Raw genomic sequence first — 27376 nt, forward strand, 5'->3', positions numbered from 1 at the left:
CAGTGTTTCACTGCTGGAAGGACTAGAGGATGATAAACACTGTAAACTGTGCAGCAACAGATTCAGCTGTAGGTAGGAGTGTGTAATAGAGTGGAGGACAGTAAGATATTAAACACAGTGTTTAAAACCTCCAGCAGCACTGCTGCTGCAGTATCTGATCCACTCACTGTGCCAGCAGCACAACACATACTTACCTGTTCTTTTTTTTAGGGGTTGAACACCTTCCGAAGTATTTAGACAGATCAGTTTCAGCACAAAGAATCAGCACTCAATTCACACAATTTATAACAGCTTTAGTTAGAAAAGTTTTATTTGTTGTACTCATTATTGACTGAATGTATTGTCCATCCATTCATTCCGTTTTTATGCGACTGTACCTCTCCGCAATGTTCAATAGAAAACAGGAAACAAACGAGTAAACAGGAAACGGAAACAAACGACGAGGTTGTGTAATATGAACGAGTGCACAGGATCACTTCTGCGTTGAGGAATCGCTGAAAAAAAAGAAAGAAGAAAATATCGTAACACTCGACCAGAAACGCAAAGTATCCGGAATAGATCGTCCAGTGATTCATACATCTCTACAAAAAAAACATGATCTTTAACATGAACGAAGCTTTTTCTCATGTGAAAAACACAGATTCACTCTCACGCTCTCAAAAATCCGTATTATACAAATGTTGAAGTATCTCTCTCTCTCTCTCTTTCTCTCTTTTTGTCACTCGCTCACATTTGGATTTTACAAATTGGTCACGCTTTACAAAATATGTTCTGACCCGAGGCCACAGTGGACCCAGAGCGCTGTGCCTTCATAAAGCAGATGTGAAAGAAACCAAAAGCAAAGAGTGAGAAAAAAAAAAAAACGGTACAAAAACAGTTTTATATATTTTTTCTTTTGAGCACAAAGTGTTTGGGGTGAGAATGGTAATAAAACACAATTTTTAAACACAATAAACTGAGAATTAGAGCTTTATCTCTAAACCCTAATGAGGGCTGGATGTGGGCTAACATGCCAGCGGTGATTTTCTGTAGTAAAAGCTTCAGATTTTGATCAGGCTCAATCTGTTCCTGCTAAACTCTGGTTTAAACACTGATGGTCTATAAAATGGGAGCATTGAAAGGTCAGCGAGGGACCCCAACTGCAGATCGATTAAATATTCAGTGTGGACCCCTGTGTGTGTGTAGAGTGTGTGGAGAGAATAAAGGCATGCCACCTCTTTATCATTTTATTATATTTTGGTCCATATGTGTGTGTGAAATATTCATAGTCATAATAGAACATTATGACCACCTAACTAATGGTTTTGAATAACCACCATTGGTAGCATGGAATGTATTTGGTTTTGAGTAAGAGGAAAGAAGTATTTCTTAAATATATAATATATCTAATTATGGTGCGCCAATTGAACTGTACTTAAATTCCATATCCAGGAGCCGTAGTTCCCCTAGGGCATCAACGGCCTATCAACTGCGGACTGTGTAGTTTGATTTAGGGCATGTCAAAGTGTCTTTGCTATCGTAACGACGGGAAAAGTACACCTTTGCATGGCTCGAAACACGTAAATAAGGCATGTACTAATTCTCTTAATTAATCATAGGTGTATTTTGGGCATAAAATGACAAACCAATCAGTGTGTCACTTCCTATTCCCTTTGAGAGCAAGGTGTGCTCTGACTTTGGCGGACTGCTATTTTAACAGTGCAGCTCTTCTGCATTAATCAGCACAGGAAAGAGCATCAACGAGTAAGTAATTTACAGGAACAGCAATGTTATTTTATTTTATATTCTGTTTATATTTTGTTGATGTAAGAGTTGGGTTTGTGCACTGCTACTTGTACACGTGTTGAGCAGAGGTGGCACACCTGTGTTGCCAAGATAGCAATGAATGTCTGACTACCGACGTCTGTCCAGGTTCTATTCAGTCAGGGGTGTTTTCTTTTGCCAAGATAGCAATACAACAGAAATTTACTTGAACACCCATCGGTGTGTATATATTCAGAAGTAACGTTGCTATTTAAACAACGTAGAAAAAAGAAGGCAAAAAAATATATAGACTGTTGGTGGGGTGTAAGATAGGTCCCAATGAGTGAGAAGTCCATTCCCTACCATTTATCTTTACTGTGATGGCTCAAAAACATCCCATAAAGTTAATGGTGTCCGAGATACTACAATCTTATATCAGGTACCCTTAAATAAAGGCCTTTTGGACAAAAGTCAAATTGTGTCCTTTGCCCATGGACACTTGTTTACAGTGTCTGTGACAACCCAGGCCAAACTAAGGGTGGTCATAATATATTGAGATATGAGTACATATACACACACTCTCTCAGTGTTTGGTTCTAGAATGGCAGCAACTTACTTACATACTTAATATGTAAGTAAGTTGCATATTCACTAGTGATACCACAACACCAGGAGCATCACAGCGATAACACTTGGAGGAAAGTGCAGCGACTCGGTTCTGATACATCAGCTCACAGACGCAGCCTTGTGCTGATTAACATCAATCACCCTAGGAATAAAGAGGGGAAAGAGCGCCATCTACTGTACCCACCCAGAGAGAGCAAGGCCAATTGTGCTCTCTTAGGGCTCTGGCAGCTGATGGCAAGCTGCATGACTGGGATTTGAGCAATTCCAACAATCTCCCATCATAAAAATCTAAAATCATAGTGGCTTAGTGCTTTAGACCCCTGGACCACTCAGTGCTCTGATTATGCTTATATTAATGAAGGCATAACAAATGCATCAGTGTTGTGTTAGTTATTAATGCAAGGCAGTGCAGAAAAGCCCATTGATTTCTTTCCAATAGACAGATGGTTGATGGAAAAAAAAAGAAGATAAATCACTGTATTAAAAGCATGTGTGTGTAGTGTAGTGTAGTGTAGTATCACTACTGAAGAAAGCCCAGCTTTGGCTCAGCTCACAGTACAGATCCAGGGTAAAGTGAATATCGGGGCCAAACGACAAATGACAAGCTCATTAAATTACATTTAACCACAGCAGCTCGTGACATTTTCACCGCCGCCCTTCTGCCAGTGCTCCGGATGAAACTGCAGATCCGAACGTGTGACAACGCTCTCAAGCCCATCCGGTACAAATGAGGTATGGCACCTTAAATGAGGCGTAGCAGCAATGCAAGGTTGTTGAGGTGAAAAAAAAAGCGGGGAAAAAAAGAGTCACACAGCAAGATAATCAACAAGTTCAATATGCTATGCTCTAAGCATCAACAACAAATCAAATTTAACCCTCGCCCAGGTTAAGATTTACACCAGAGTATTTACACTATCAACAGACTAACAAATTGATATGTTTTCTTCTTTTAATTAGGCTGTGTAGAGTTAACGGTGGAGGGCATATAAAAAAGCGTCATCTGATAATACCGGGCATCAGTAAAACCAGTCGCTTATAATCCAAACTCCTCCAGGGCCCAGTTTCCCAAAAGCACCTTAGGCCAACTTTCTAACGCAGGAAAGATCCGGTTAATAATAATTGGGGCATTAAAACCATTGGTGTCACTTTATTTAGATGCTCTATTATAAAGCTCAGTTTCTAAATCAGTTTCTCTAATTTTGCTATTCCTAGTTATATGTTCTTTCAGACCTCAAATAATGCAAAGAAAACAAGTTCATATTCATAAAGTTTTAAGAGTTCAGAAATCAATATTTGGTGCAATAACCTTGGTTTTTAATCACAGTTTTCATGCATCTTGGCATCATATTCTTCTCCACCAGTCTTACACACTGCTTTTGGAAAACTTTATGCCTTTACTCCTGCTGCAAAAAATGAAATCTTCCTCTTGATTATGTTCCAGAGGTTTTCAATTTGGTAAAACCAAGCTAAAACATAGATGCTCAACTAACATTGAACTGAGAGACAACAAAATGTCTATTAAATGCAACTGAAACTCTTCAGTGAAAGTATTGTATTTTTTGGATTATAAAGTACACTTAAAATTCTTTCATTTTTTCAAAAATCGACAGTGCATCAAATAATCTGATGCATATATATATATATATATATATATAGGAATTAAGAAGCAGTAAAGCCACTCTGCGGAAGTACAGTGTTATAAGGCTGAGTTTTCAGTGAAGTTTCTCCAGCACCAAGGCTGGATCAGCATTAAAATTAGCGAGTATACTGGACTGTATTCTGTGTGTTTACCGTGTTAAAACAAGCTACATTGGATGAACCGCTAGCTGATAGTGCTCTGGGTTACTGGATCACTCAGGGTTCCTCAGTGTAGTGCTATCGGGCGGCATTTACTAGCGCTAACTGCTGCTAACAGTGTTTAGTGCTGCTGCTAACCACCCAAGCAAAGCAGTCTAGAACCGGGGCTGAGTGTAAAAGAGTTAAAGAATCAGCTTTGAGCTAAGATGCTTTTGGGATACCGAGTCCTCCAGTGAATCTTCACACTGCAGGAGCCTGTGCAAAACAATTACACCTTTTTCTGAGGATGTGGATCCCGTTTCCATCAAAGAAAACAGGGTAAGAGACGACATTTGTAGATCAGACACTGATATGAACCAAAATATTGCACACTTAAGACGTAAGTAAACAGATCTCTCGTACTGACACGGCATTAGTGTCAAAACTCCACTGTTTCTGTTTTTTTTTTTTTTTTAGTAGCATGAGCACGTCTCGTGGATGCCCGCTGTCGGGTCTTTGAAAAGCTTTTTATTGTGCTGCGTTTCGTCTCCGTTCCTCTCGTCTGGTCTGTTCTGTTCTTTTCTGGGTTTTTTTTCTCTCCGCTGAAACGATTTTGATTTCTTTTTTAAAATTTTCATTAGAAAAGAGTTTTCAGAGTGGCCGCTTTCTTGCAGAGAGAAGTCCAGGAGAGAGTTTTATTGTTTTGGCAGTACGGTGTCTCCGCTGCAGGGCAGGGTGGTAGGGGCGGGTGTGTGGTGGGGTCAGTGGACGGGGGTGGGAGGGGTTCGGACCGAGGGCTGGGGATCTGTGCCGGCGCTCGAGGAGAAAGAGCTCACATGCCCGAGGCGCCGAGGCCCATGGCTGCCGTGTGGCTCATGCACGGTAACGTCTGCACGGATTTGGGGAAGTCGTGGGCGACGATGCGTCCGTTCTCCCCGCCGCTGCCGTTTCCGCTCATCCGCGTCAGCGTGGAGCAGCGCATGGCGTCGTTAATGGATTGCTGGGATGGAGACAATGGCAGAGTTAGGACACAGAAATGAAAGCGTGAGCAGAAATGCTTGAAAAATGCTGGTTTTAGTAGAGATAAGCCTCATGCGTTGGTTTCTTGAACAGGGATTGATCCTAGTCCTAGTCTGTGTTGAGAGTTTTGATACTTGTTACTTATTAATATACTTGTTTTATCAATATAAGATATTTAGTACACTGAAAAAAATAATGTGTAAAATTTACTTTAAAAAAGTTTCGCAACTTCCTTCATTTGCATTTTTTTTAAGTTCATTTATTTCAGATAAATTTAATTTACTTGGTTTCAAGACTTTAATGTTATATAGAGTAAATAAGTGAACTGAACTTCAGTCAATCTTTCTTTTAGCAAACTTTACTTAATTTCTGCATACAACATTACCTAATTACAATTACTTAATTTATACAATATTACTCAAATTATTTAGTTAGTATACTAAAAAGAAAGTATTACATGCCATCCATGTAATGTGTGTTTTAACTAAAAATATTAAAAATTCAGGAATTGTAATATATTTTGTATCATAAATGATTTGAGTAATATTGCATAAATTGAGTAATTGTAATTAGATAATATTGTATGCAGAAATTAAGTAAAGGTTGTCATCCCTTTCAGAGTCAAGTGCGCTCTGACTTTGGCGTGTTTGTATCTTTGTAACAGCCTGGCGCTTTTGTGTCTCAGCAGAGACAGATACTGACCTGCACATTCACGTTGTGAAGTTTATCCTTTCAAGCAGCTAATTTTAGGGAACAGCAATGTTATTTTATTCTTTATTCTGTTTATTATTAAGTTAAAAGCTGCATTTGTGTGCTTGTGCATCTGCGTAGTTAAGATAGTTATGGACGGGTGACTGTTGACTGTTGTCAGGGTTATAATCACTCAGTGGCGCACCTGTGTTTTCCACCTCCAAGACAGAAACACTCCAGAAATTTACAGACCACCACGCCCATCAGTGTAGATATATTCCTAAACTCTGTCGCTATTTTAACAGCACAGGGACTGTTGACGGGGTGTAAGATAGCAATGAGCATCGCATGAGGGTGTACGATAGAGCAATTAATTCCTAGTTTTGGACAGCACAGCATTTTGAATGAAGATTTTCTATTGCAGTAAAGTCTACACTCTAGAACTACACTTAATCCCTGTCCAGGTAACCAACCCTATGAGATGCAGTAGATGGTTTAAGCACTGTTAAGCGTTCCTCTAATGAACAGTTTGCATATTAAATGCTGGAGAACATGATATGTGCATAGTTAGTGAACAAGGTATTAAAAACCATTCAGATTAATACTGTATGTAGGGAATAAAGCAGTTAATTTGGCATGAAAATATGACACTTCATTATTATGTTGTATTTGTGGAGTTGTGGAGACTAAAACTTTATTAGAATTATATTGATGCATTTAAATTTCACTGGTCCCAGTATTTCATTGCAGTAATGGGGAATCTGGATTAGGGTCTATGGGAATAAATACTCTACACCTTAAAGAGGGTTTAGACTACGCTTCCCTAAAGTATCCTGTAAAGAACCCTGATTGGCTCCTTTATGGTAGCATAAAGCTGAGCTCTAAGCTTGTTGTTTAATTTTGTTGTTTTTTTGAGTTCTACGCAAATAAGCATAATAAAATTTAATATAAATCCAATTGATCTGAAAATAGAAATGCACCAAATAAAACAAAAATCTAAACTAATTTATTGTAAGTCATAGAAGGTGGCACTTCATTAGATTAATGGACACAAAACAGAAATGAAGTGTTAAAATGGTATTTTTATTATTTGTTTAAAAATAAATTATGCATAATCTATGCAGTAAAAAGTTGCTTTTTGACAACATTTCATTTTGTCTAGTTTCAATCAAAAAGTTTCATTTTGGTGCATCCCTATCAGAAACTTGAATTGAACTAAATTAAAATAAATAGAATAAATTATAAAATAAAGGAATAATGTGAATTTTATTCAAACATATATCTATACCAACCTATAAATAGTCAAATCTGAGAAACTGATCATTTTGAAGTGCTCCTTTGATAGAGCTGTATGTGTAAAATTACTTTGCAGGTCCAGATAATTCTCTATTACAGACCCCAGTCTATATCTATGGGACATTCCAGGATTTTGGTGCATTTCCTGTCCCACCACTTAAATTTCAAATGTACAAATCCAAAACATCTAAATGACTATTTTTTGTGAAAAATGTACTTGTTATAAGACAAACTGTAAAATATGGTGGAAAAATAAGCTCCTTAGATATTATTCAAAAGACTGAATACCTTTGGACCACCTCAAAAAATGGCCGTTTTCTCTTGTCCCACGCATTGGGTGACCAACTCCTTTGGCAAATTTAACAATTAAAATAAGCTCTAAATAAACGACTTCCTCTTGTATATTGTTGATCTGCATCTCCTTTACTTATGAAAACAACTTCTTTGGTCTACATTGTTTTGCATGTTACAGTTTTTATGCTATTAAATTGTGTCCCACAACATGCGCTCAACCCTGTTACCATAAGGAATTTTACCTGCAGAGAAAGAGTTAAAATATTTGTCTACTGGCACAAAGGAAGTGACATCACAAGGACATTTTCTGCCCACATGGCAAGACCAAGAGTAAGTGCTCTAACAATTTTTTTAAAGTTTTTTTTTCAAATATGTTTGTCCAAGTTGTGTGTGTCACTCAGTGAACTCAACCCTGTTACTCATATTGTAAGACTAATAATGAGTCAAAATTTACTTTATATACTTATATAACCATGTTGGCCCTTGATCTTGTATACATATCTAAATTTTACAGTTAGCATCTGTTCCTGGGGTAAACCACAACTTAGCCTAGATTTGCAACCCTGTTACTCGCAACCCTGTTACTGTAAGTTACCAAATATATTGCATAATCTAATTTAAAAAACTGCTTTGATACCTGAGATTGACAAATCAAACTTTTTGATAGTCTATTACCTGTATTTAATAAACATATGACTAAAAATGAAATTTAAAAATTGAAGATCAGATTTTTAGAAGTGACCACCCCTGAAATGTACCAAAATCCTGGAATGTCCCCTATACTGTTCACACTCAGAGATAATCTGATTGAGTTCAGAGCAGATCTGAGAGGACAGTAAAAGTTAAAGGGCTGTTGATGGGTGTGTGTGAGGTGTTTCCTCATGCTGCTACAGTGGAGGGGGGCTCTGTGAGAAACGCCGGCGCTCTTTTTTACTGCTTTATTGCAGAGCGTGGGTTTGAAAACGGCTAACGATGCGTGCGTTCGTTTGACTTGCGGATCACCAATCTCCAAATGATTTCATTGCACTACACTCGAATGCGCCGGGGGATTAAGTTATACGCCTGATGCAGACTAATTAGGCTGCCTGAAGAGGAGCTGAAGCCGCTTTACTAATATGAAAAACGGACAGCTGTGAAATGTAACTCCTGTCAATCGAATTAACAAAGCAAATCTACTTAAATCTGCTGTATTAAAGTGCTGCAGCAGTGCGTAATTCCTGTCTAACTCTGTTAGCGGTGCTGCGGCGGCTAATTGCCTGTCATAGAGATACTGATCAGGCAGAAATCGGCAGGTGAAAGCGGTGTTTGGGGACGTGAGGAACGTGGCGAGGCTCCGAGTGGACGGAGGCGTCTGGTTGGCTACGCGAAGCTTCCTCCGCTCATCAGCAGATTAAGCTCAATTAAAGTAAGCACAGCTTAAATCAGGTCTCCACTAATTACTGTTTAGATGGAGGCGGAGCCGCGAGGAAGCAGAGGGCATGTTTAGCGTGGTTTTCTGAGTGGTTGCCGCGCTCTGCGTGAGTTACGAGTGGCGTGTCGCGGGGAAGCAGACGACCTGCCTGTTTTTGCATAATCATCAGTCTAGACAGGCGGACTATTTTTGCAGCGGCGGCAGAAAAAAAAAAAAAAACACGGGCGTGCTGCGTCTGCGGGGACTCAACTAACAGACGCTAATGTGCATAAATACAGCTCTGCAGGGCAGAGAGAGAGAAAAAGACAGAATGAAAGAGAGAGAGAGAGAGAGAGAGAGAGGACAAAGAGAGAAACATAAAGAACAAAGAGAAAGAGAATCAGAAATCAGAGTAAAATAGAGGTATAGTGTGGGGGTGAAGAACAGCAGAGAAAAGAAAGTGAAATTATAGAGTGAGAGAGTTAAAAAATACAGAAAGAGAATATCAGAGAAGAGAAAGTAATACAGATGGCGTAAGAGTAAAAAATAGAGAGAGAGAGAGAGAGAGAGAGAGAGAGAGAGAATCAGAAATCAGAGTAAAACAGTTAAATAGAGAGGTTCAGAGTGGGGGTAAAGAACAACAGAGGAGAGAAAATAATACAGATAGCAGAAGAGTAAAAAAATAAAGAGAAAGAGAGAGAGAGAGAGAGAGTTTAAATAAGAGAGAGAATCAGAAATCAGAGTAAAAGAGTAACATACAGAGGTTTAGAGTGGGGGTAAAGAACAGCAGAGAAAAGAAAGTGATATAGATAGAGTTAGAAAGTAAGATAGATAAGAACAGCAAAGAAGAGAAAGTGATATACATAAGGTAAAAAAAGAGAGGGAGCGGGTGTAAAAGAGAGATAGAGAAGCAGAAATTAGAATAAAAGAGTAAAACAGAAAGGTTTAGAGTGAGGGGTGAAGAACAGCAGAAAAGTGATATAGATAGATAGAAAGAGTAAAAAAGAGAAGGAGAGAGAATGAGAGAAGGTAATGAGAAATCTGAGTAAAAATAATAAAATAAAGAGGTTTAGAGTGGGGGTGACGAAAGAACAGAAGAAAAGTGGTATAGAAAGATAGAGAGAGTAAAAAAGAGAAGGAGAGAGAGAGAGAGACAGAGAGAGAGAAGCAGAAATCAGAGTAAAAGAGTAACATAGAAAGGCTTATAGTGGAGGTAAAGAACAGCAGAAAAGAGAAAGGTGATATAGATAGAGAGAGTAAAAAAGAGAAGGAGAGAGGGTAAAAAAGAGATAAAGAATCTGAAAATCAGAGTAAAATAAAAAGGTTTAGAGTGGGGGGTAAAGAAAGAGCAGCAGAAAAGAGAAAAGTGATATAGATAGATAGAAAGAGTGAAAAAGAGAAGGAGAGAGACAGAAGGAGAGAGAGAGAGATAGAGAATCAGAAATCAGAGTAAAAAAGTAACATAGAAAGGTTTAGAGTGGAGGTAAAGAACAGCAGAAAAGTGATACAGATAGATAGAGTAAAAAGAGAAGGAGAGAGAATGAGAGAAGGTAATGAGAAATTAGAGTAAAAATAATAAAATACAGAGGTTTAGAGTGGGGGTGAAGAAAGAACAGCAGAGGAGAGAAAACAATATAGATAGAGTGAGAGAGTAAAAGATAGAGAGAGAGTTAAATGAAGAGGTTTAGAGTGGGGGTAAAGAATAGCAGAGAAAAGAAAGTGATATAGATCAAGTGAGAGAGAGAGAGAGAGAGAGAGAGAGAGAGAGAGAGAGAATCAGAAATCTGAGTAAAAGAGTAAAATAGAGGTTTAGTGTGGTAATGAAGAACAGCAGGGAAAAGAAAGTGATAGAGATAGAGTGAGAGAGTAAAAGACAGAGAGAGAGATAGAGAGCCCGAGGGCCAGATGTATTTCATGGCAGGTGTTTCAAGTGATATTCTGTCTGCAGAAGTCTTCATTTTATATATTAATATAAACTGGCCTATAAGCCTAACTGGGAAGTATAGGTGGTACAGAGTTGGATCTCCATTATACTGTGTACAAGTGCATCTTAAAAAAATGAAATATCATTGAAACGTTACTTTATTTCAGTAAGTTAGTTAAAAATATGCAACTTTTATATTATATAAATCTATTACACACAGAGTGATCTATTTAAAGAGGTGTCGGTACCACTTTCAAATAAGACTACCTTTATAAAGGGTTTATTAATGGTTACTAATTAGGTTGTAAATGCCTTAAAAATCATTAATAATCAGTTATAACACATACATAGAAAGGGCAACAATGACCTGTTGTTTGTCAAATAGTGAACCCACAGCCTTCTATATTGTTTCCCTTTCTATGTATGTGTTATAACTGATTATTAATGATTTTTAAGGCATTTACAACCTAATTAATAACATTTATAAACTAATTGTAAACTAATTATAAACCCTTTATAAAGGTAGTCTTATTTTAAAGTGGTACTGAGGTGTTTTCTGCCAATGAAATCCCAAAAATCAGTATTTCAGAAAATTAGAATATTATATAAGACCAATTGATACCTTTGGCACTGTGGACAGTCCTGCTGGAAAATGAAATCTGTAAGATTTTCCAGGAGAACACTTTAGACTTGATAATAAAACACAGTGGATCAACACCAGCAGATGACAGACATGTCTCTCCAAACCATCACTGATTGGTGGAAACTTCACACTAGACCTCGAGCAGTTTGGACTGTGTGTCTCTCCACTCTCCCTCCAGACTCTGCTCCCTTGATTTACAAATGAAATGTAAAATTTACTGATGATCAGTGATGGTTTGGAGAGACGTGTCATCTGCTGGTGTTGATCCACTGTGTTTTATTATCAGGTCTAAAGTCAGTGCAGTTTTGTTTTCCCACAAAATCTTACAGCACTTCATGCTTCCCTCTGCTACTGACAACTTTTATGGAGATGCAGATTTCATTTTCCAGCAGGACTTGGCACACTGCCCACACTGCCAAAAGTAATATTATCATCAATAGTAAAAGAAATAAACACTTAAAATAGATCACACTGTGTTTAATACATCTATATAATATATGAGTCTCACATTTTGAACTGAATTACTATAATAAAGTAACTTTTTCTAATTTTTTGAGCTGCACCAGTATTTATACTACATTTAGGAGGATTTCTTTTGCTAAAACATCATATGTATGAGTGCAGTGAGTTATTTTGGGTGATGGTGGGCTGCGTGTGGATGGGCTCGGGGAGGTTAAGGTGGGTGGTTGGTTGGTTGGTTGGTTAAAGGTCCGGCCGTGCCGCTCTCTCGCTCCGCTGAGCTCTATATTTTAACGGTGTTTCCGCTGTACAGACTGTAGCTCTGCAGCTCGGTGTAGCTGCCCTCGAGGGGGGTGCAGTGAAAGGCCTGAGGGGGCACGGACACCTTCATCCTGCGGGACTCAGTCCTCGACTTATAGCAGAACTCCACCAGCGCCACCAGCATGGCCAGACCCAGTCCTCCAATCAGGATGTAGAAAACACCGGCCACGTTACTGAGGCTCAGAGCGCTCGTCTTGTCCTACGGGAGGAGACGGAGGCCATCAGAGACAGGCAGGGACAAAAATCACACATATATAGACCACGTATATAATACACACATAATCAGGAGAAAAAACCCAGACAGAAACACACACACACACACACACACACACAAACACACACTGTAGAGGTGTAACAGTACACACTGCAGTTCAGAACATAGCTAGATTACTATGTTGCAGTTTTGTATTATTTCTTTACAGTACTTTTACTTTTATACCTTAAGTAATTTTGAAATCAGTACTTTTACACTTTTACTTAAAATATAAAGTTTAAGTACTTTAAAAGCTTAAGTTTATAGAAATATTAAGTATGATTATTAAGTATTAAGTAAGTATTTTAAACCCTAGTATCTATAATTTTACCTACAGAGTAATGAATGTCAGTACTTTTCACACCTTTGTTGATTAAGCAGTGAAATGTTAGCATGTTCCGTGTGTTTTTACTATTATTGGTTATTAGCTTTAACGCTTAAAATGAAATCAAATTATATAGATATACTAACTAACTAACTAGCTAGCTAACTAACTCTATGGGCACTATTTTAATGATCTATAGGAGAGCCATCAGCTTGATTTAGGGCATCAGTGTGTCTTTGCTCTCATAGTGACGGGAAAAGTACACCTTGTCCATCTTGAAACGTGCAAAAGGCATGTACTACTTCTCTTAATTAATCATGGGTGTGACTTGTGTGTAAAGTGAAATCACATGCCATTCCCTTTAAGAGTCAGGTGAGCTCTGACTTTGGAGCATTGCTATTTTAACGGTGCAGCTACCTGGACGTGTCCAATGCTTCTTAACTGCTCATTCACGCTGTAAATGGGTGTAAGCAGCTCGCTTACAGGAACAGCAATGTTATTTTATTTAGCATTCTGTTTATTGTTGATTTAAAAGTTGGGTTTGTGTGCTGTGTGTTAATGTGTTGCCAAGATACCAATGAACACCTGCCTAGGTTGTATTCAGTCAGTGGAGCACCTGTGTTTTCTGTTACCAAGATAGCAATACACCAGAAATTACACACTCATTATCAGTAACTGGTGGGTAAGGTGTTCAGTTTTACTGATTGTACAGCTAGTTTACATTCATTTTAATTTGCCTATCATGAGGACGCTATAGCTTTCTGTGTACCATATTTTCTGGCTGCGTCCACCAAACCATGATATCTGTATCTCGCCTGTCTAAATACATGTACTGAGACACTCTGACACTCAAACAATCACACATACAGTTAAACACACTTTATAATAATAATAATAATAATAATAATAATAATAATAACTCATCCAGCGACCAGGCAGGACACAGACACATAAATCGACACTCATTCGCTCGCCAACACACACACACACACAATACATACACACACAGACACACACACAATACACACACAAACAGACAGACCTGAGAACAGCATTGGTTAAAGGGCCCATATCATGGTATTTGAATCTAATAAAACCATTTAGTATATGGCATGTAGCATCAAGTCCATATATAGATCAGTATTTATTATTATTATTTATTATCATATATCACTCTTAAAGGCACAGGAACAAAACCACAGCCTGTTTAAATTGGCCATGAAGGACATGTTTTACACATGCATTTCTGGACAAGCTGAGAGTAATGTTACAGGATTATACATATACAGTTTCTCTGATTTTGCTATTTATAGGTTTATGTTTGAATAAAATGAACATGGTTGTTTTATTCTATAAACTGCAGACAACATTTCTCCCAAATTCCAAATAAAAATATTTTCATTTAGAGCATTTATTCGCAGAAAATGTGAAATGGCTGAAATAACAAAAAAGATGCAGAGCTTTCAGACCTCAAATAATAACAAATTCATATTCACAAAGTTCAGAAATCAATATTTGTTGAAAAAAAACCCCTAGTTTTAGTTCTCCTCCACCAGTCTTACACACTGCTTTTGGATAACGTAATGCCACTCCTTGTGCAAAACTTCAAGCAGTTCAGTTTGGTGGTTTGATGGCTTGTGATCATCCATCTTCCTCTTGATTATATTCCAGAGGTTTTCAATTTGGTAAAATCAAAGAAACCCATCATTTTTTTTACCACAGCTGTTTATGGCAGTTCACTAAAGTTACATTGTGCAGTTAGCAGCATGACACATCTATTCTCATTATTACATGAGATTGAAACCTCATAATGACTTTGAAGCTGATATTTTAGGGTGGTGCTATTTAATGCTACTTTAATTCTAAGAGATAGAGAAAGATAGTAATTCTCAAAGAAGATCCAAAAACAGAGGGCAAAAACACTAATAAAAACTACAGGATATGGACCCTTTAAATAAACTAATGCAAAAACATGACATACTTTTTAAATGTGACTTCTAAATAAACCCACTACTTTAAATGAATTTAAAATGATAAAAAGTGTAATATTTAAAATACAGCTAATAAATTGATTTGATCAGTTACTGTTATGTTTTATAATATACAGCTCTGGAAAATAAGAGAGCACTTAAAAATGATGAGTTTCTTTGATTTTACCAAATTAAAAATCTCTGGAATATAATCAAGAGGAAGATGGATGATCACAAGCCATCAAACCTCAAGCTGAACTGCTTGAATTTTTGTACCAGGAAGAAAAGGCATAAAGTTATCCAGAAGCAGTGTGTAAGACTGGTGGAGGAGAACATGATGCCTAGATGCATGAAAACTGTGATTAAAAACCAGGGTTATTCCACCTAATATTGATTTCTGATCTCTTAAAACTTTATGAATATGAACTTGTTTTCTTTGGATTATAATCTTTTTTTTTGTTATTTCAGCCATTTCTCATTTTCTGTAAAACAAAATGCTCTAAATGACAATATTTTTATTTGGAATTTGGGAGAAATGTTGTCTGTAGTTTATGGAATAAAACAACTATGTTAATTTTATTTAAACATAAACCTATAAATAGAAAAATCAGAGAAACTGATTCAGAAACTGAAGTGCTCTCTTCATTTTTTTCCTGAGCTGTATATATGGAACTCCACCAAAGTTACACTGTGCAGTTAGCAGCTATACAAACCTATTCTCATTATAACAAATGGTAAGAAACTGCAGGATATGGGCTCTTTAAATAAACTACTGAATCTAACTAATGCAAAAACATGACATAATCTTTAAATGTGACTACGAAATAAATGCGCTACTTCAAATGATTTTAAAATATGTACTGTTCATATTTAAAGTACAGCTAATAAATCTTTAAGGATATCTATTATAACACATAAACTACACACTAATTAATACATCATTCCAAACATTTTACCAGTTCCTATAATGTTTTATAATATATATGTTTACACCATTATCACACAGTTTATAATACAACAGTAATTATCAGACATATATATATATATATATATATATATATATATATATATATATATATATATATATATATATATATATATATATATATATATATATTCAGTCATGCACTCATGCACCAGCACAGGCACAGAGAATCTAAGCTAACCTCATGATTTTACATCATAAACACCAACAAATTCATATCAGCTATTCTTCACTGATCCATTTCCTCATAAACACAAACCACAGTCTATCAGAACACCAATCAGAACACAGACACACAGCGCAGTAACTGACGGGTCACACAGCTGGGCGGTTCAGTGGTGGGTACCCATGCAGGTCAGAGTTCCACTCGTGGAGTGATCCGGTGGTGGACGGTCAGGGGGCGGGGCTTAGTGGAAAATTATAATAAGATGCCAGTTTGGCACATCTGTCAGTCAAAAGAAGTGGGAGGGGCTTAACTTGTCTGGTTTTGCTGAGATATATCAGTGGCCAGTGGGGTCATCCGTGTCCGAGTCATGCAGGAGTGTGTGTGTGTGTGTGTGTGTGTGTGTAATGAGTCTGGTAGACAGGGCCTTAAACAGGACAGCACGGGTCCACCGGGTCACACCCAGGGTTGCCAACTGTTCAGAAATGTATCATTAACCAATAAAAAAATATATAAAAATAATATATACATATATTTGGACACACCTTCTCTTTTAATTTTCTTTTTCTTCTTATTATAAATGAATAGTGAAGTGATCAAGACTATGTAGAAACACATACGGAATCATGTAGTAACTTAAAAGTGTTAAACAAACCCAAATCCTTGGGTGGTCCTAATGAGTGCCAGTTTCATCATCATAACATTTTTGATGGTCTTTGTGCTGACAGCACTATGGGATACTTCCAAAGTTCTTGAAATTCTTCTTGTAGGATTGACTGACCTTCATTTCTTCTTAAAGTAGTGTTTTTTTTTATTTACTTAGTTAAGAAGTTCTTGTTTCTCATAATCTGGATTAGAACATTACTCAAATATTCACTATTCACTGTATACCTGTAACTCTACCTCTTCACTACTTTACAACTGATGCTCTCAAAAATTAACATTAAGAGGCAATACATTCAAGTAATTAACTCTTGATGAGTTCAGCACAGCTGTTAACTGAAAGCCTGAATTTCAGGTGATTCTACCTCATAAAGCTGACTGAGAAAATCCAGCTTTTTGAAGGTATATGCAAGAGTCCTTTTAATTTCTTAAGTAAAGGCTTAATATATATAAATTATTTGATTGTTAGGAACACTGTTAAACAATATATCGTCACTGTCCAATGAAAAACACTTATTTCCAAAACATCAACTTTATAGGAGAGAAAAAAACCTTGTAAACTTTCAATGGAAGTCAATGTAAAAAGAGTTTATTTCAGGTCATTTTGAAGAGTTTTTATTGGTCTGTTCATCAAGAAATTTTGGCACAGTGTAAGAGACAGTTTGTCTGTTCAAATTATGTAGTAAACTGGAAAACAACAAAAACTGAGAAAAAAGTGTTTTTCATAGAACAACAACGATATATACAGTATATTAACACATTCTGCCTCACAGTCTGAGAAAGAGCCAATAAATAGAAATAATTTTAGTGCCCTTTTGTACCTATTTACAGGTACCTAAATTTGACCATGTAATTGATGTAATTTGAAGTATTTAACCCAGTAACCATGTTACACTGATTTACATTTTAAAACTAGCATATTCCTCGGGGTGAACTGTTTGTATCCGTGTCTAAATATTAGGTGTATATGAACATTAGACAGTAGTGATGCGACTGAAAATAATTTCTCTTCATTTGTCAAGAAATGAGGCCTAAAAAATAAAAATAATAAATAAAGTTTGGCAACCCTGGTCGCATCCCGAACGCATGCACACTCCATGGGCATACAGACAGGAGACGACAGACAGACTCGGCAGACTGTGGGTGAAGGGCAAGGGCTCATCTCTTACTGAGCGTCTGAACACCCGGCCGCACCTGCCCACTCTCTCCACGCCCACATTTAATCCCCTGCCCTGCAGGAGCCGCGTAATAAACCTTCCCCTCCAAACTGCTTCTGCTAATTAGCTCATTATTTACATACCGTTCCATAAAGATAACTTTATTACGTTTAAATTACAGCCTGCACTGCCCTGAGAAACACTGCGTACAGAACCAGAGCAGAACACGGGCTGAAATAAAAAAAATCTTAATTAGATCACTCGAACGGTCCCGATAAAATGTAGTATATAATATACTACTAATTAAAACCAAACCCAATTATCATTAATCTATATAAAACATGCATAAATTATCTCCCTCAGGGTACAGCAGCAGCTCAGTGCAGCAGCTCATCACGACTTCTCTACATCAGACACATAATTCAGACCAACGGGAAGAACTACAGACCTAATACTACCATATATACTCTACTATACTCCAACCTAATACACTATACTCCTCTATATTCCCTATACCTCTTATATTTCCTATATTTCAAATACTACCCTATACAACACACATTACTACTATGAACTACCCTATACTCCCTAAAATGCCCTATACTCCACTATACTACTCTATACTACCTTATACATATATATATGTATACGTCTCTACATATACGTCTCTACACTCCCTATACTACCTATACTTCTCTATACTCCCTATACTATTCTATACTATTCCCCATAATACCCATATACTACTATATGCTTCCTATAATACCCTATATTTTCTATACTTTCCTATACCCACTGATATTTATTATATACTTTAAATACTACCCTATACATCACAAGTTACTATATAATAGTAGTATACAGTTCTCTACACTCCCTATACTACTTATACAACCAATACTGCTTTACATTTCCTATATTACATATATGACTTTACACTCCATATACTACCGATAAAATCTATGCTAACCTACACTCCCTATACATCTCCAAAATACAATATACTCTCTATATGGCCCTAAACATCCAATATTACCTGGACTACTCTATATGCCCTATATTTTCCTATAGTCTCTAGACTACCCAATGCTCCCCATACTACGTTGTATTACCCTATACTCCCTAAATTCCCAATAATACCCTATACTCCTTATATTCCTAATAATACCCTATACTACCCAATGATCCATATGCTTTACTAAACCGCCATACTTACCTACATACACTCCCTTTATTTTTCCAAAATACATTATACTCTCTATATGGCCCTAATCTTCCAATATTACTTGGACTACTCTATATGCCCTATATTTCCCTATAGTCTTTAGACTACCCATTGCTCCCCATACTATGTTATATTAGCCAATACTCCCTACACTACCCCTATAAAATGCTATACTACTCTACATTCTCTATAATGCCCTATACTACCCTATGCTCCCTATGCTACACTAAACCTACATACTAATTTACACTCACTATAGGACCCTATACTACTCTATATCCCCTATACTACCCCATAGTCTCTAGACTACCCAGTGCTTCCCATACTACCCTAGAGTACCTTATATTAGCCTAAACTCACTACACTCCCCCATACTAATCTACACTCCCAATTCTCCCTATAGGGCCCTATACTACTGTGTATAGTCTCTTGAGCACCCTATGCCCCCTATATGACCTTATATTAGCTTATACTCCCCCATACTACTTTATACTACCCCATAAAACTATATACTCACTACACTAACCTATACTACACTATACTTCATATGCCACCCAATACTACTCTGTGTTCTCTTATACTTTATATTACCTTATATTAGCCTATACCTCCTATATTACCCTAAACTACCTTCAACTACATATTTATAATGAAATTCAGCCCTTGTCTCATGCCTGTGACCAACTCATGATGTTTTCTGTGATTACACAATTCCTCTTATTTTCTATTACGTAAAAGTAAGATACCTCTTAAACAGTAAAGATCACATCATGTTTCTGTTATACTACAGTAAAAAATAAAAATCCACACCAAACTCTGTACCTGCACTTCTGTATTAGAGCCGTTAGGTAAGATAAAAATAAATGTGAGACTGGAGAGAGAGAGACATTCAGAGCGACTCATGAAAGCAGAGTGAGAGAGATACAGTAAGAATGGCCCGTGGCTCAGTGTGGAGGGTGGGGGGCCGGAGAGTGGGGGGGGGGGGTCACTGAGAGGTTACAGCACAGGATCGTAGTGTGAACTGACCTTTCGTCCGGAGTCCGTGCTTCCACACTCGCCTTTATCGTACCACCATTTGTTTTTCAGTTTGTCTAAGACGGCCTGCTCATTGTGTTTCAACACCGCTAGGTTTATGGGGATTCTTCAACCGGGGAAATAACATAAATAACATGCCGCATGTTATTTTATGTTATTCGGCGCACAATCAATCACACACACACACACACACACACACATACACACAATCACCCGCATCAGCTCAAATCAGGCGCTTATCTGCATTATTTTTTGCTCACAGACACTCTCACAGCCTCATACACACTTACACACACTCCCTCACAAATCAGAAAAAAAGAACACACACATTTTGGCAGTACATAGAGAAAGTGATATGCATTAATACTCCATCTAGCCATGTTGACTGGCTCCCTGCTGCGAGATGTGTATTACTATATCACTTCGGGTAACCGGCAGGCTGGAAACACTCTGCGGAGGCTTCTTCTCTTCCTTTTTTAGCCGAATTAGGTCTTTACGTGCCGGACGAGGCTTCCAGAGCACAAGCTATCACTTCAAAAAACACATATTAAAGCCCTTCTGTGACTTTTTCACTTTTGGACACTTTTGGTCAGAGTGTTTGGTCAGCGTTGGGATGCCGGTTACCCACCCCGTGGTGCTGGATGTTTACCCGCTGGGTTTGTCACATGGGGGCTGACCTTGGAATCACCTCCCCCGCTGCCGCACTCGCCTTTGTCGTACCACCATTTGTTTTTCAATTTGTCCAACAGGCCCTGCTCGTTCAGTTTTAACACTGCCAGGTTTACTGGGTTTCTTGAAACGATAATGAGACAATAGTGTGGTCAGTGGCAGTTCCAAGCAGAGGCTGGTCTTGAGCTTTAGCGAGAGTTTAAGGGGTTAATGCATGAAGCAGCAGGTCTGAGCTCAGCCTGCGGAAGGCGGATGTTAAGGTAATGCTTTTGTTTGTTTGTTTGACTTTTTTCTTTATTTTTTTGGCAAAAGAAAGGTTTTACCGAGCAGTGGGCGGAGCTTAATGGGTTAAAAGGAGAGCAGGACAGCCTGAGATGTGCTAGGGTTACTGTTCATGGTCTTTCCCCGTTTTTGATGTGTGAGAATTGGGTGGCCAACATCCTCCAATCTGTACAAATTACGGTTAGTTAGTTTAGCTGCTAAACAGTTAAGTTAACCCTTAGAAAAACACGTTACAACTATGTACTAGCCTATACAACCCTATACTTCCTTATAATGCCCTATACTACCCTATACTCCACTACACTACTCTGTACAAAGCCTATTTTATGAGTATATTTGTTGGTATTTGCAGTTAAATATCCTAGCGTAGCATCAGCCACATAATAAACAGAACACTTCAAACAGGGGAGAAAGCATTAACTCTCGGAGCACGTCTCAGGCTTTTATCTGTTACCCAGACTCAGTCTTGCGCTCTGCCCACAGTTTAAAGGCACGGACACGCAGTTGATTGCACAGCATCGCACCCAGTGGTTCGGTCAGCAATGCAAACAAACACGGCCCACACCTCCACACCCGCGGGCAGAGCCTCGGCCACTCAGTAAAACCCACAGAGTTTCTCTAATCCCAGAGAGAGAGAGAGAGAAAGAGAGAGAGAGAGATAGTGGTATAGAGAGTGAGAGAGAACAAATAAGTGAGAGATAGAGAAATAAAGGGATAGCGGTAGAGAGAGAAAAAAACAGCGAGGTATATAAGGATATAGAGAGGTATAGAGAGATGTAAAGAGAGATATAGAGGGAGATATAGGGGGTAATATAGAGAGATATATAGGGATATAGAGATAGAGATATAGAGAGATATCGAGAGATATAGAGAGATATATAGAGATATACATAGAGATATATAGAGACATAGAGAGATATGGAGATATACATAGATATATATATAGAGATATAGAGAGATATGGAGAGATATATAGCGATATAGAAAGATGTATAAAGATATAGAGTGGGATATATAGAGATATAGAGAGATGTATAGAGATATAGAGTGAGATATAGAGAGGTACAGAGAGATATAGAGAGCTATATAGAGATATAGAGTAAGATAAAGAGATTTAGAGAGCTATATAGAGATATAGAGTGAGATATAGAGATATAGAGTGAGGTATAGAGATATAGAGTGAGATATAGAGTGAGATAAAGAGATTTAGAGAGCTATATAGAGATATAGAGTGAGGTATAGAGATATAGAGTGAGGTATAGAGATATACAGTGAGATATAGAGTGAGATAAAGAGATTTAGAGAGCTATATAGAGATATAGAGTGAGATATAGAGATTTAGAGAGCTATATAGAGAAATAGAGTGAGATATAGAGATATAGAGTGAGGTATAGAGATATACAGTGAGATATAGAGTGAGATAAAGAGATTTAGAGAGCTATATAGAGATATAGAGTGAGATATAGAGATATAGAGTGAAGTATAGAGATATAGAGTGAGATATAGAGAGCTATATAGAGATATGGAGAAATGTTTAGAGATATAGAGTGAGATATAGAGAGCTATATAGAGATATGGAGAAATGTTTAGAGACATAGAGTGAGATATAGAGTGAGATAAAGAGATATAGAGTGAAGTATAGAGATATAGAGTGAGATATAGAGAGCTATATAGAGATATGGAGAAATGTTTAGAGATATAGAGTGAGATATAGAGAGGTACAGAGAGATATAGAGAGATATATAGAGATATACATAGAGATATATAGAGACATAGAGAGATATGGAGATATACATAGATATATATAGAGATATAGAGAGATATGGAGAGATATATAGTGATAAAGAAAGATGTATAAAGATATAGAGTGGGATATAGAGAGATATAGAGATATAGAGAGATGTATAGAGATATAGAGTGAGATATAGAGAGGTACAGAGAGATATAGAGAGCTATATAGAGATATAGAGTAAGATAAAGAAATATAGAGTGGGATATAGAGAGCTATATAGAGATATAGAGAGCTATATAGAGATATAGAGTGATATATAGAGATATAGAGTGAGATATAGAGAGCTATATAGAGATATAGAGTGAGATATAGAGAGCTATATAGAGATATAGAGTGAGATATAGAGATATAGAGTGAGATATAGAGAGCTATATAGAGATATAGAGAGCTATATAGAGATATAGAGTGAGATATAGAGATATAGAGTGAGGTATAGAGATATAGAGTGAGATATAGAGAGCTATATAGAGATATAGAGTGAGATATAGAAATATAGAGTGAGATATAGAGAGCTATATAGAGATATGGAGAAATGTTTAGAGATATAGAGTGCGATATAGAGAGGTACAGAGAGATATAGAGAGTTATATAGAGATATAGAGAGGTATAAACAGATATAACATGTAGAGAGATATAGAGATATAGAGATGTAGAGAGATATAGAGATATAGAGATGTAGAGAGATATAGACGGATATTGTTGTAATGCTTTGGCAACACTGTACTTTACACAGTCATGCTAATAAAGCTACATTGAATTGAATTGAATTGAGATATAGATTGAGATATAGAGAGGTATAGAGAGATATAGAGAGATATATAGATATAGAGAGATATAGAAAGAGATAGAGAGGTATAGAGAGTGTGTAGATATATAGAGAGATAGAGATATAGAGAGGTATAGAGAGATATAGAAAGAGATATAGAGAGATATATAGATATAGAGAGATATAGAAAGAGATATAGAGAGATATATAGATATAGAGAGATATAGAAAGAGATATAGAGAGATATATAGATATAGAGAGATATAGAAAGAGATAGAGAGATATAGAGAGTGTGTAGATGAGATTATCTATAGTCAGTGTGGGGAGGCGGGCGTTAGGAGGCGGCAGTGCTGCTGATGGGATGATAGGATGATGGAGTGATGGTTAGACTGGGTGTAGTGGGGGGGGAGACAGGTGAGGGGAAATGGGCACAGAGACACAGCGGGCATCTGCAGTTACTCCACTGCTCTACCAGCCAGCTCAGGGTACAGCTCTGACAACTCTGAAACAAACAATACAGATATGCAACAGCAGCCAAAATGCATTTATTAATTTATTAACTGATCAATTAACTGATCGTTTATAACATTTAAAAAAAAAATTTAATTTACATATTTTCCCACCAATAAGGAAACACATGCCTGCAGTTTGGGTTGTTAATTTTGCGCTGGAGAAATGAATAAACATATATTAAATGTAAATATAGCATCTTTATCCACCTGAATTGGCAAGGGAAATGTAACCTTTATGTCTACAGGGTTACATATGCAGTATATTTAAATATTTATGCTATTATTCGTAACACGATATATGATCTATGAATTATTTTAAAATCTCTTAATCTAAAGTGGTAATATATTTTCCATACATAAGACCTTTACAAGCAGAAATCAGCAGCCATTATGTATTAGAAATGAAGAATGAGAAAAATGAGAACAGCACTTTATCTGAGGAGCTCCTGTTGCTGTTCCTTGCATTATAAGTGTTTTTTATCCGAGTAAAGTAGAAAAAGAACAGCAAACAGCAATTTTAGCAAAATATTCACTCAGAAAGAGAGGAATGGAGGTGTGCAATCAATCCACAGCTCGGAGAAAACTTCCTCTCAGTTTATGGAACTATTTAAAATATTTAGTTTTTTAAAGGAAAAAAAAGTTCAAGTTGTTGACATATCTCTTCTTAAAGAATTTTGTAAAATACTTTGATATAAATATTTTTTATCATACCACCCAGCACTGCTTAAATAAATATATACATAATGCTTTATAAATGCATTATTCAGAGTAGGGGTGGGCAATATTATATCGTATACAATATATCGTGACACAGAAATATCGTGATATTAAAAATCCATATCGTGATAATAGGGCTGTTCTGTCTTAAAAGTAGTCTATTATTTACTGTGAAGCTTTAGGTGTATTTATTGTATAATTGTTTTAGTTTGCAGTTTATATGCATGCGCTAAATATTCTGCAATATTATTTGCTGCATTATATTATTTTATGCTATATTATTTATTTTGCCACATTATGATTATACTGTTATACTATTATACTACATTCCTGAAATTAATTAAATATTTTTCTGTTTTCCTATATCGCCAAGTATATCGATATACGCTATATATCGCCATATCGCCCACCCCTAATTCAGAGCTCATGAATGTGTTATGAAGCCCCTACTGTATGTACCCTAAAGATCCTTCAAATAAAGTGGTACCCAATGATGACTCCACTTAGGATAGGATCATATGTCGTTTGTAATGTTTAGTATTTATATTTCAATATGTGAGCTTGTATAACTGAAATTGAGTTCAGAAACTGATCCAGCCTTAGTTTTATATAGAAAAACTCAATTTCTAAACAACTACAGTCAATTATATGCAGTATTACACATTTTGACTGCTGTGCTGCACACATAAATAACATAACCTTAACAAATAACACCCTATATCTGTGCGTCTGACCCTCAGTGCCCAGTCGCCCACCAGAGACCGCAGTCCTGTTTACTGATCTGTATTTCTCTGTAAATAGACTGAATACTCGTAAACGGCCGAGTTCAGTTTCAGTGCATGAACACTAACACTGCGTCAGATCAGGTAAACAGGTCACCCGTACAGGAGTCCCTCTCTGGGGGTCTATATCTGGGCGCATCGAGGGTCCGGCTCCGGGAATGTGGGTCATGCAGGTCGTAATTCAGCTAAAATAGAATTCAGCTGCTTAGAAAAAACTCAGGGACTGTCTCTCTCTCCATCTCTCCAGCTGAGCGCCGAATTTAATTCCACTCCTGCCTGAGGTAGAGTACTGAAACGAGCTGCGTTTACATCCTGTAGCCAATGTCTCTCGCCCCCCCCCCCCTCCTTCCTCTTCCTCCCTCTATTACTTTCTTTCCATCCTCTCGCTCGTGTCGCTATAAGGTGACCCACAAAATGACTAGCAGGTCTTCCCCCTGGGAGCTTAGCTTATTAGAAGGAGATGGAGTTTACTGAGGTTATTCCAGCAGCTCGAAATCGCCCTTCTGAGCCCTTTCTGCACACCACCGAACACGGGATCACATGTGCGGTGGTGCATTAGTTGAACAGGTTAGCGCTAAACACAAGCAATTTAACTGATGATGGTACAAAAGCATAAGAACGACAAGGTGAAATACAGTTGCTATAGCACGTACAGGGGTTGGACAATTAAACTGAAACACATGGTTTTAGACCACAATAATGTATTGTGGTGACGGACAGTTCTGGTGGAAACAGAAGAGTTGAGGTGCACATTGAATTCTGCCGTGATTTGAGCACCCAAACATCCCTTTCAGACAGCTTCCTCTTACAGCGTCCACAGTTAATCCTGTTGGATGCGGTTTGTCAATCTTCTTGCTGGTATGCTGACATTACTCTGGATACTGTGGCTCTTGATGCATCACAAAGACTTGCTGTCTTGGTCGCAGAAGCTCCAGCAAGACGTGCACCAACAATTTGTCCTCTTTTGAACTCTGGTATGTCCCCCATAATGTTGTGTGCATTGCAATATTTTAAGCAGAACTGTGCTCTTACCCTGCTAATTGCACCTTTACACTCTGCTCTTACTGGTGCAATGTGCAATTAATGAAGATTGAACACCAGGCTGCTCCAATTTAGCCATGAAACCTCCCACACTAAAACGATGACAGGTGTTTCAGTTTCATTGTACAACCCCTGTACGATACAGTATATACAGAAAAAAATCAACACAAATTGTATGTGATATTTATTTAACCTCATCAGTTATCAGTTATTACATGGGCATATTGCATAGAATAGAAATGGAAATACAGCAAACTCTTAATACACTGTAAAAAAATATTAATAAATGTTTTGACTTTTTAAATATAATAAAATGTATTTAATAAGTACTTTATGAAGTACAGTATGAAGTACAATCCAGTTACTTAAGAATTTCACATAAATATGATATGCACTTTAAAATAAGGCTATATAAAGGGCTTATAAAGAGTCTATGAAGGAGTTTATTATTGTTTTTTTTTTAAACTAATAATAAGTAATTACAACACTTTAAAATGTATCCTACTTTGTTTATTTTAATCAGTCAGCAATAACATATCTAATAAACCAATATAGGAAGTCAGTTTTTATCTATTTAATGTATTTTTATGTGCCCTGCATCCATTACAATGTATTTTCTCATGTATTTTCTCTCTTTATTTTTAAATGTTTTTTGTTGTTGCACATAATACAATTTAAAAGCTGTTTGTTGCCCCTCAGCATAGGTCATGAACAAGACAATGAACAAGTTAATAAACCAATGAAACAGTAGCTTATCCCCACCCACTGAAACTCAATGATTTGTGACAATAAAGAAGATTTATATATTTTTTCTAAACTAGTTTCCCCAAACCTGAACAGAAACAGCAGAGTTCAA

The 27376-nt window shown here is 37.1% G+C and overlaps 1 protein-coding gene across 3 annotated transcripts in view; it reads right to left on the reverse strand.

The window, feature by feature from the left end:
• Positions 1-292: 292 nt before the first annotated feature.
• gria1a (glutamate receptor, ionotropic, AMPA 1a) overlaps positions 293-27376 on the reverse strand; it is a 151435-nt gene continuing 124351 nt past the window's right edge. Inside the window, exons 14-16 of one of the 3 annotated variants that reach the window (XM_022684311.2) lie at positions 19951-20065; positions 12248-12382; positions 293-5146 (exon numbers count right to left, since the gene is read on the reverse strand). In XM_022684311.2, coding sequence (XP_022540032.2) covers positions 4979-5146; positions 12248-12382; positions 19951-20065 — 418 coding nt within the window. In that variant the 3' untranslated portion in view covers positions 293-4978. Of the gene's footprint in view, positions 5147-11951; positions 12383-19950; positions 20066-20636; positions 20752-27376 lie in introns of those variants that run through there. The other 2 variants (XM_022684310.2, XM_049483882.1) reach the window with 2 other exon arrangements.

The sequence above is a fragment of the Astyanax mexicanus genome, chromosome 10 (genome assembly GCF_023375975.1).
Source record: "Astyanax mexicanus isolate ESR-SI-001 chromosome 10, AstMex3_surface, whole genome shotgun sequence".
Taxonomy (NCBI): domain Eukaryota; kingdom Metazoa; phylum Chordata; class Actinopteri; order Characiformes; family Acestrorhamphidae; genus Astyanax; species Astyanax mexicanus.